The sequence below is a fragment of the Spermophilus citellus genome (genome assembly GCF_964194105.1).
Source record: "Spermophilus citellus genome assembly, chromosome: 14".
NCBI classification, from domain to species: domain Eukaryota; kingdom Metazoa; phylum Chordata; class Mammalia; order Rodentia; family Sciuridae; genus Spermophilus; species Spermophilus citellus.
Window position 1 is genome coordinate 26,367,376 of NC_138194.1, and position 12,047 is coordinate 26,379,422.

The 12,047-nt window shown below is 33.5% G+C and overlaps 1 protein-coding gene across 4 annotated transcripts in view; it reads right to left on the minus strand.

Annotated features, from left to right (window-relative positions):
• Positions 1 to 7,102: 7,102 nt before the first annotated feature.
• The window catches only part of RB1CC1 (RB1 inducible coiled-coil 1), a 74,137-nt gene continuing 69,192 nt past the window's right edge, over positions 7,103 to 12,047 (minus strand). For 3 of the 4 annotated variants that reach the window (XM_081266228.1, XM_081266226.1, XM_081266229.1), the window contains 3 exons: positions 11,604 to 11,740; positions 8,937 to 9,007; positions 7,103 to 8,477 (listed from right to left, as the gene is read on the minus strand). In XM_081266228.1, the coding sequence (XP_081122354.1) occupies positions 8,400 to 8,477; positions 8,937 to 9,007; positions 11,604 to 11,740 (286 nt within the window). In that variant the 3' untranslated portion in view covers positions 7,103 to 8,399. The remainder of the gene's footprint in view (positions 8,478 to 8,936; positions 9,008 to 11,603; positions 11,741 to 12,047) is intronic. The other variant, XM_081266227.1, reaches the window with a different exon arrangement.

Consider the following 12,047-nt stretch of genomic DNA (forward strand, 5'->3'; position numbering starts at 1 on the left):
ACCCTTTCTTAGATCTAATTTAATAAACATGATGAATGATAGCTGATAAAATGACAACTGTTTGATTCAGGTAAGAAAGTTTCTGTTAAGAAAACAGAGTAAGTGAACAGAAGCCAATTTGGGCTAATTATCACTCTGGAAAAATCTATGATTTGTTTACATTGACTATATATGCAAGGTAAAGACCAAAAAGTCTTTAGAGTGCCCCTGGTTGGGTTCAATCCTCAGTACTGAAGGAGGCGGGGGGAAAGACTGGAAACTGAAATGTTTTATTTGTAAATACTTATTTTTGAAAAATGAACACAATCTTAATCCCAAGGAAAAACACAGGGAAGGGAGTAGAGATGCTTTGAGTGCCTCTTTGTATCCTTAAGTACATGCATGTCATCTGTCACACATATCTGAAGGTGCTATGATTCAACTTTTGTGGAGTTAGGTGGTGGGGTAGGGTATACTGTTCCTGAAACTATTTTTAAACTGAATAAGAACAATATTGATCGTGAAGCTTAGGAAGAATACCCTGTAACTTCAGTTAGTATTTTAGAAGCATATAGAAACTTTTAGGAATCTTTTTAGAGATATGTAAAGATTCCTGCCCCCCCCCCCCCAATACTGGGGATCTAACCCAAGGCCTCATGAATACTAGACAAGCACTTTACCACTGGCTACTTCCCCAGCTCCACTTTTTAATATGCATACCATTTTTACTTACTTTTTCTCACTGTGATCATCAAGGATTATTTCTGGAAGAAAGAAAACTCAGGTTAACCAGTCATTCCCTTTGTAGTCCATATTTCAACCTAGTTCTAGAAACTAAATGTTCTGTTCTCTGTCAGAATGTTACATTGTATCATACCTACATTTGTAGGTAGCAAGAACTACATAAAACCTTGAGATTTTCCAGAGGAAATAAGTTCTGAATATACCTAAACTTTTAAAAAGAGAATTACCAAACAAGTAATGATAGCTATGCTCAACTCAAGTATTTTTAAGATTTATTATGGATATTGATGATGTGAGGCTATTGATAAACTTGGATGAGGAGATCTACTGAAATCCTCTCAAGGACAGAAAAACTGCAAGTGTGGGCCACAGACAGCTCCAATGCTGTCCTCAGAGTGCACAGCCAACTGATTTTCTAAGCTTCAAGTGCGAGCAATGTTGTGGCTTACTTCTGGTTAACTGGTTACTTTTGGTTCCCTTGTTTCCTCAAGTGCAAGTATTTCCTTAGAGTAAAAGGTTTATTTCTTACAAGTACACAGACTAGATTCAGATACAATGACAAAGATCATCAATGCAAACTCAGTTTCTTGGGTATTATCTTTAAAAATGTAGAGTATTTTTCATAGAAGTGACCTAGAAAGCAGAACGGAGGAGGTAGGTGTGCATGAGCAGCACCGAGAAGTGTCAACACATCAGGTGATATACTGCAGTTGGACCACTACCTAATTCTTGCTCTGATTGCCAGCTAAGGCAACTTTTTGGTAATTATGGTTTCCAACAAGGAGAAAGAATTCACTTGTATCTTTTGGCAACTATATTATTTGCCACAAATGAATATCTCAGGGGCTTGTTCCAGAAACATACCCTCTGTGATGTGGTCTGCATTTATGCAACACCATGGGAAAATGAGTACTGCTAATTCATGAAACATATTTTAGGGAACAGTTTGAAGATATTTAGAAACCACAGTAGCACTGATATAAAAAAGGGAAGTGAACAGTATTTCAAATAATGACAATTTACATGTGCTCTGAAAGCAGAGACATTTTTCCTTTTGGCATGCCAATTATATCCAAAGCCTCTATGATTTCAAGTAGGAATTGTTAGTTCATGGTGTGAGATTTCTGCTATCTCAATTTGTAACAGTAAACGGTCAGGTTGGTAATAAAAATTCAAATTCTACTGTTTGAAAAGCTCCTCTGTGTTTTTTTTTTTTTTTGGTTTTGTTTTTTTTTTTTTTTTGGTGCTAGAAATCAAACCCAGGGCCTTGTACATGCAAGATAAGCACTCTACCAACTGACCTATATCCCCAGCCCACCTTCCCCATAAGTTTTAAGCATAAGTGCTCCTGGTCACCAATTAATGTATAAGTCCACTGAGAAATAGGAGATTCCAAAGTTGTGAAGTTATTGCTGTCTGCTACACCCTCCCTACAGGATTACGGAGGCAGGGATGATACCCCTATAGAGTACCTTTTCATTTCTTTTGGTAGTACTGGGGACTGAACTCACATCTCCAGGCCCTTGTTAAATTTATTTTGAATGCACACTTCGTACACCAATTTTTAGAAATGGGGAAAATATATCAAAAAAATATGAGTCATGGTCTTGCTAATTTGCAGAGGATATTCTTGAACTTGTGATATTCCTGCTTCAGGCTCCCAATTAAATGGAATCACAGGCATGAACCAGTGTTCTTAGTATCATTTTTGACTGCTCTTATTATTTAACAGATGATATTATTTGTAAGGCATCTCATATTTTAAATTATGCACAATTGCTTTTAGTGCTGATTATTTAGTAAGAGCTTTCTGTGAGGATTCTTTGACATTGTCAGTTGCTTGCCAAGGCTTCCTTGTATACTTTGACCTTACAGGCTAAATTTAAAGAATATTTATGAAAATGTATTGCTTTTACAAAGGATCTAATTATGTGGATGGTAGCATGAGGACAGAAAGAAAAATGTAATAGGTTTCTGTGAGCAAATGAACCGCCTGCTTTAAAGGTTATATGACACCTCTAGATGCCATACTTCTCAAACAGGTTGGGTGCAGACATAACTTCTAATATATGATGGCAGAAACTGCTGAGAATGTAGACATGGATTATGCCTACAAGACTTTACACTTTTTGAGGAGTGAAGTTTAAGAACCCCTTTAAGAAACTAAGCATTCATGTTAGAAGCCTGAACTGGTTAAGGAAACACTGGCAGAACAGAATTCCAGAGAGATTACAAGTGACACCTACATTAACTTCTGAGTAATATTGCTACTATGAATGTTCAAGGAATTAAAAATTATGACATTTCTAAAGCAGTGTAAAGGGAATTACAACATCAATTTGGAATTACACTGTCAGAATTATCTTTGCCACTAGGTTCCACAAACCTGAACAAATAATTCTAAAACTGAACGTTTGTAAAAATAGCTAAAAGTGTTGGGAATTCCTAAAACTATCAACACTAAATGTTAGTTTAATATAGTTGGAAGGATTCCTGTTTCTGACAGGCCTAGCACCCAACCCTGAACGAAGAGAAAAGGTTGCCATCCATTAAAATGGTTTAAGAGCTGGGTGTGGTGGTGTACATCTGTATTCCCAGTGGCTCCGAGGCTGAGGCAGGATGATTCCAAGTTCAAAGCCAGTTTTAGCAACTTAATGAGACCTCTCTGAATATAAAAAATAAAAAGGGCTAGGGCTGGGGATGTGCTCCATAGTTAAGCATCTCTCGGTTTAATCCCTGTTTTTTTTTTTTTTAAAGTAGTATTTCATCCTAGGCAGACCTAGGGTGTATTCCTTAAAATAAATAAACAAACAAACAATACTAGGTTTCATTGTGGCCTACTAGTACATGCAAGTAACATATTTAGATCATACTGAATCTCATTTCTCCCCTTTATGTTCCCCTCCCTCTTCTCAAATAGTCTTCCTAGTATTCTTATACGTCTATTATTGCTTCTATTAAAGGAGTACATGGAACACTAAACTTGCATTTTATCTTGAGGGTTGCTAATCTTTCCTTCTAACATTAGAACTGGTATTGCTTCTAAGCTTTATTTTAAATTGGGAATGAAACAAACAGGTAGAGCTTACTCAAATGGTTTCCAAGTCTGAGACACCTAAAAAGTATGTAAACCAAATAGGTTAAAGCTTACCATTCAGTCTCATTACCACTGTTAGGACTGTTTGAAAAAATTTCCATCTTACCCATAAAGATTATAAATTATACACATTTTAAAAAAAATTTTTGACTAAGGACAACTTGTTTATGTCCTAAGAGTATGAAACAAGAGCTATCAATTAGTGGACAGAAGCAATTTTAACTGCTTCCTAGTAATCACTAATAACTATCAAGATAAATTTGTGAAAATTTGATTTTCATTACCAAGTTTGGTTGACATTAGACATCCTTACACCAAATACTTTTTTCTTTTAATCCCTGAGAACATCTATAAACCTGTATCTAAATCTTAAAGGATAATAGTTATTTTAGACCTTCATAAAGAAATGTGATAGTTTAAAAAAAAAATGCCATCATATTCCCAGAATTTGAATCTGGCTTTTCTCTGATTTATTTTCACCAAAGCAAGGTAGAAGTGCTATGATTCCCAACCCCCTGATTTCTGTTGTCACTTTTTAGAATGCCCTTGCCATTGCATAAGAGTTTTTTGGTGGTACTAGAGATTAAGCCCAGGGTGTTTTACCACTGAGCCACAATTTAGCAAAAATATGGGAGTCGAGACTGGTTGGTTGGATTGGGTCTCTCCATCAAACATATGGAATTGAATCGGGGCCCCTAAAACAAAAACAATCTTGGAAAAGAACAAAGATGGAGGACTGTTACTCCCAGATTGATCATTATGAACAGATTTTAAAATTTATTACTAAACTCTAGAAATTAGGCACTGTAGTACTGTCTTCAGGTGGCACTGGAATTACTGAATATTTTCATGCAAAAGAATATGGACCTGTACCTCAAACCATATTAAAAAGAATTTACTCAAAAGGAACAAGCTGAATGTGTGCATGTCACCCTGGTACGTTCCTGTAATCACAGCTACTTGGAGGACAAGGGAGAAAGATCACAAGCTCAGTGCTAGACTACCTAGTATGACCCCATCTCTCAAAACAAAAGTGTTGCAGAAACTCCCAGAAAGACTGAAATACCAATTAAATAAAAAATATGAGATAAAAACAAGGAATGAAATTCTAAAAGCTTGCACTTTTAACAGAATTTTGAGTTTAAGAACAACAACAACAAAAAAAGAAAGAAAAAATGAAATAAAAATAAATTCCCTTTGTGTTACAGGATATGCATCCCTGGATAAAAGGGTTTCACTGATCACCTAGAAGGTATGATTAAGGATGGGAACTACAGTGCGCTATCATGCAATTTCCTAGTACAGGGACTAAAAAGAAACTCCTAAAAATTGCTGGGGAGAAAAGAGGAGGGGTAGAAAACAGTATGTCAAAGCATACAAATGGAATGGCATCAGATTTCTCAATAACCTGGATGACAGAAGACAATGGAGTGACAACAGAGAAATGCCTGCAAAAAACTATATCCTGCTAATCAACCAATCAAGTAAAAGCCTATTGTAATTACAGATTCAGAAAATTCTTTTTACTGATTCTTTCCTAAGAGAACAGAGAGACCCCATGAAATTGCGTCTAACAAAAAATTTTAAGAAGGTCCTAAAATATAGGAAGCTACAAAGTGTTGGAAGTAGAACTAGTATTTTTCTAAAATGAAGTTCTTAGAGAAAAATGTGAGTTGATAAAATATGAGAAAGCATTTGAAAGTATTAAAGTTACAATAATTATAACAGCACAAGAAGGAAAAAGCAGAAAAACTTCAAATAAAATTCATAAGCTGTACAAGAAAGGAAATGTATTCATAGTTTGGTATTTTGCAGGGAATATTCATCATGTCATTCTTAGTAAACTAACTAGAAAAATAACACACCATATAGGAAAGATAAAAGTGCAGAGGATTGAGGCTATGAAAGAATTAAATTCTCATCATGTAAGAGAGTAAATTAAAATATAAACTGTCTTATAGTAGTATAGCCATGTAATTTAGCATACCACATAAAAGTGGTCCCCCCAAATAAAATTACACTTTGGAAGCAAAACTAAGAAATAGAGGTTTTTTTCTGGTATATACATATGTAATATGTATGTTTATATGTATATATATGTATATAGTTATATGTGCATGTTTTTACATGTAAATTTTATACCTTGACAATTTTTTCACATCAATAATATAAGTCTATATGCTTTTTGTTCACTATATTTAGAATATAATCTGTATAATATACAAACGCTTGAAAGTTTATTTGAAGTCAATGTGATTTAACATCATTTAATAAAGCTACACTTGGTGTATTAAGAATTATAATGCAAAAAAAAATTTAAAAAAATATATAACCTCCCCCCCCAAAAAAAAACAACAAAAAAATAAAAAGCTACACTTGTATTTGAGACCAATTAGTGACTGTATTGTATAAATAGCCTGCATGTACTGAGTGCTTAGTATATGCCTGAAACTGATCAAATTATTTAACATTTATAATTCTCATTGAATATGCAAAATGAACTCATGAAGTAGGTCCAATTATTACCTCCTTTTAAACATGAGACAAATGAGATTACAAAATTTATACAACTCAGGTTACACTACAATGCCTGTAAACCTAGTGACTTGAGAGGCTGAGGTAGGAGGATCGGAAGTTCAAGGCCAACACGGGTGACTCAGTGGGATGAATAAATAAAATTACATTTGAAACTCAAAGCCAGGCATTTGGATGTCAAAGCTCAAAGGGTTGCTTTTAATTTCCCAAAACTAACAACTCAATTCATGAATTAGATTCCTGTCTTACTCTTTTTAAACTAGTAAAATCATTTCAGCTTTTTTTTTTTTTTTTTGCAGGGGGGTATATATAAACATTGATATTATGTAAAACAGGACATTAGAAAAACAAGTAACAACATCCAACATTAATGGTACTGGAGGTAGAACCCAGAGGAGCTTAACAACTGAACCACATCTCCAGTCCTTTTTCAGGATCTAGATGAGGTGCTTAGGGCCTCACTAAGTTGCTGAGACTGGCTTTGAACTCATGATCCTCCTGCCTCAACCTCCCAAGCTGCTGGGATAACAGCTATGCACCATGGCGCCTGGCAAGAGTATTGTAATGACCTATTTTTACAGCATACCACAATGCTGCAGCACAATGGCGCACGTAAAAGAGGCCTACCTAGCAGATTCATTTAGATCCAACCAAACCTGCTTAACAAAAACCACTGTATACAAAGTAAATTTATTGCTTTAGTATTCTTTGCATAAAGATGTCATGGAAGCACTAAATAGAAACGTATGAAATCATTTGTTCATTTATTCATTAATATGTTGTCAAATTCAGTTTTCTATACACTATGATGTTTATTCCATTTTTTGTACTATTAGATATACATACTTAAAAAAATATTTAACTTAAAAATTAAATATTTTCTGAAAAAGAGTCATTTTGTTACTGTTCTCTAGCAACAAACCTAAAACAACTCTCATTCAACTCAAGTAACTCATTTAAATACCTTTACTCAATGGCAACTCCTCTGAAGGTCTAGTTTACACAGTTCTAGTCTACATAACACTGTTTTACCCTGTTACACAGTAAAGAACATTTTCATAATAAACATGTTTCTCTTTGATATAATACAGAACAATTTTTCACACTTCCCAACAATCAAATATATTAAAAATGTATCCTTCTTTAAAAGGCACACACATTTACAGGTTCAAATCTTTATTGTTTTAAAATTTTACAGGTCTTTTACAATATGATATTTTGTTATTTAAATGACCTCTAAATGGTTAATGTACAATGAATATCTTTTTCTGAAACTCAACCATGAATTACGATTTCATCAATATGATTATTCCAAACAGTCCAAGATGTTGGGAAGGTATGAGTGCTGCATTCAAAAATGTCAACGGCGCAGACCCCTCCCTTTAGAACCCAGATGACCTATCTGTTGAAAGTGCTTTTGAAGATTGCTGATTATTTACGGATGATCTTAAAATCAGTCGAAATACAAAGTTCCTTTTTTGTTTTTGAAACATCAAAGGGCATTAAAAAAATAAATGAAAGAATTTGCTTTAGTAATCTACTGAGGCAAACTCAAAATTATGATTATCTGCATGCAATAACACCCCTCTTTAAATAGTTTTTTAGAATTTATACATTTTATAAAGAATGTGTTAAAGAGTGCAAGTATTCTGATATTGATTTCACAAAAGGACAAATGCTGGTAATAATAACTAACATTTAACATCTAAGTTCAAGCTAATGTATATTTAACAGGCAATTAATATGGCTAATCATAAGCCACAATGCACAGGGTATGCCCTTTGAGAAAATGAACAGTTTGGTCCGCATTTCTAGAGTTATCTGGGTAAAAAACAAAAACCAAAACCATTTTAATTCAGCCAAGGGTTTTGATGAATTTATTGTTCCTAAAATGTAGCCAGTTAAAAAGTAAATGATGCACACCAATGAAGTATACTGTCATTATGACTTTTGTATCAAAAGATGACCTGCTGTTTCTGGAGTGATTAATGAGCACTGTAGGACAAATCAGAAATGACACAGAACGAAGTATTTCTTCCATAAGCTATACTTTCTTATTCCATGACACAGCTTTCACTCTGTAAAATTTTGTCCCCAAAGGAACTTTAAATCTGTTTTGTGCCTGAAAGGAAAAGAAAAAAGGAAATCACTTGAAAAATTAAACCAAATTACACAAGTACCCCAACATGCCTAGCCACAGATCTATTTTTAAGCCACCAAATACTTTACACTAGCTTTCTTCAATGGAGTAGGGCATGAAAATAACTGAACATCAACTCCTATGTACAAAAAGAATTCATGGTTGTCAACAGTTATACAATGTGTAGAAGTAATATAGTGTAGAAGTAACATTAGTAATTTAATAGACACTATAGTAGTTTTCCTTTATAGGTTGGTAAGATTGTTGGTGGATCTACCTTTACCTAAAGACCAATAATATAAATACTTCTAAAATTGTTGTCTTAAGCTAAATCTAATTAAATTCAAGCTCTATTTGAAGTAAGTTAAAAGGTCAAGCGCCATCAATAAATTTCTATATAAATAAAATTCCTAGTTTTATATTATAGAATATAGTTTTTACCTTTTTGGCTTGACAGTATTCCTTTTCCATTACTTTTCCAAGTACCCAGGGTCTTCTAGATGCACCTGAAGCTAATGAATCAAATTGTTATTCTCTTTTTGAAAGTACAGTTATAATTATTCATGAAAACAGAAATGCCAGAATCAAAAGCCTAATGAAGTTTGCATGACTAAAAGAATATGTAAGGTTTGAAAAGTATTGAAATCACTAAATGGTTAATAATTGATAAAACTGAATTCATGTTTCTTTTCAACCAGTGACACATAGCTTTTTAAACTCATTTCCCAAATGAACATTCATGGCACATCAAATCACATAACTCACATAGTTTGGGGAACTGATAAATCTTAAGTATGAATAACGAACAAATAAATCTAAGAACTCTAGGCTAACTCAACACTGCCACCTATCAAAAGAACAAAGATGATCTGATCTTTGATCTTTCTAAGATCAAAACAAAGAACTGCTTCTGAGGAGTACTAATTTTAATAGCATTGGCAGAAAGGGCAGAAACTACACCTTTCTCACACCTATAGTCACAATGTCTGACACAGCAGTGTGACTATAGTTTTTGCTCAATAAACAACTGTTAAAAAACAAACTGAGTCTAGAAGGGTAGTTCTTGTATAAGGGGATGAGTCTAGAAGGGTAGTTCTTGTGTAAGGGGAGACTGAAAATGGTGATGGGATGAGAAAGGTATTCCTCATTTAGATAATGCCAGAGAATCTAATTAATTTAATTCATTTCAAAAGTAGCTGTCACAGTAAAGTTGACTTTAAAGGTATTCAGACAATAAAATATTTTATTTATGTTAAAGTCCTGTGATCCCCATCAGAGGACATAACTGTTACTTATTCCATAAAAGTAATTTGGCAAGATATGCCTGAAAGATATCCTAATTAAATCACGAGAAATTGAACTATAAGGGTTCTATCACATGATAAGATGATAAAGTATCTGGAGAGCCGAATATGGAAAATATTTTGAAGAGTAAAATAGTGCTTCACAGCTAATTCATAGTGTCATAGAAAAGAATCATCTAAAACTAAATCCCTTTGTGCCAGAAGGGTAATGAGTGCCACTATCACAGACGCAAAAATACTCTGGTAATCCATGCTCCCCTTCCACTCTTTTGCCAACCACATAGAGATAGTATGACACCAATTGGCATTCTCTGTCATGTATTTCTCAAAGGAAAAAGGTAGGGGAGCTGGGAATATAGTTTAGTTGGTAGAGGGCTTGCCTTCCAGCACAAGGCCCTGGGTTCAATCCCCAGTACCACAAAAGAATGTGGGAGGGGTGGGCTTATTATGACTTAATGTTGTTAAATTGTTTTCTGAAAGCCTTGTGAGAGTCTTTATAATATGGTAGTGTAAATTTTAAAAAAATGTAGTGTTTCCTAAATTTAAACACAGAAATGTTTAATGGCAAAGAACCATCATGTAGCAATGTATGGTTCTGGGAATGAAACAAATACATGTACACATTTTTGTGTATTTGCTTATTTGTATATTTAGAAATACACACATACAATGCAAATGGAGCAAAAATGTCAATATGTGAAATCTGGACAAATGCATAGATGTTTGACTATGACAAATTTTAGCAAATTTAAAATCACTTTCAAATACGAAGTTTAAACAAATGAAAAACAAAAGAATAACAACCAAAAAACCCACACACACATAAAGAAAAATCAACAAAATCATTATTTCAAAGTGAAAAAAAAATAGAAAAATTGTAAGGTTATCTTCTCATTTTTCATGGTACATGACTATTTTAAGAGTGTACTATCAATAGCCATGATGGAGATGTTGATATTGGCTTAGTCCAGTGACTCAATTCACAGGTCTCTCCAAAGAGAAATACCAATTTACATGGGTACATTTTTGTTTTCTTTTCTAAATAATGCTTCTTTGACTAAGTGAACCAAGTTATCCATTTTCTTCTTTTTGAGTTCTTTTTTTTTTTTTTGAGAGAGAGAGAGAGAGAGAGAGAGAGAGATTTTTAATATTTATTTTTTTAGTTTTCGGCAGACACAACAACATTTTTGTTTGTATGTGGTGCTGAGGATCGAATCCGGGCCACACGCATGCCAGGTGAGCGTGCTATGGCTTGAGCCACATCCCCAGCCCCTTTTTGAGTTCTTTAAAGATCAAATAGATGATGGACATTGTTGTTTAGAATATCTTAACAAAGCTTAATGCCCTCTCCCCTTTCAAAAGTATTAACTAGTATAATAAAAAACAAGATAGGAAAAAATCAAATGTAGCAAAAATGTTAATATGTGAAATCTGAATATATATATATATATATATATATATATAGACTATAACAAATTTTTACAAAAAAATCAAGACAGAAAAGATAACTTATAAATTTAAGTAATATTTTTTTGCCCAAAATTGGTAATGTCTTTGTAAACAAATAAACATGCATCAGCAATATAATTCTGCAATCACTAGGCTATGAAATGTGTGAATCCTCATATATTCTGATACTCCACAAGCTATACTGTAAAAATCTGGATACAGCAATTTTATAAAAAAACAAATGAGGTAGAGTTCCTCTAAGTGACAATTTTTATATGATTATACAATAGGGGAAAAATCTTTTAAAATTTATTTTCTCTACTATATACTATTATGTCATGGATGTGACACTTACCACCCTCACCTGGTTTGAGATCCAGGGCAGGCAAAGACTCTGAATGCAGAAAATATAAAGTAGGACTAACAGTAAATAATACATAATTGTCATGACGTTCATCTAGGATGATGAGTACCAAATCTCCCACCTGAAAACTAAATAAAGGAAAGTAATTTTACTGTCCCAAAGAGAGAGTTACCATCAAGCCTCCTATTTTGAATATTTCAGTATATACAATTAGACCTCTGTATTGGGGGATTTTATATCCACTGCAAATTCAACCAACCATGAACCAAAAATATTTGGTGAAAAAACTGCACATCTATTCAACATATATGGACTTTTTTCCTTTTCATTATTCCATAAACATCACAGTACATTTTTTTACAAAGTATTTACATTGTATTAAGTATTATAAGCAATCTGAAGATGACATTTACACATTCTTTTGTATTTTGCTCA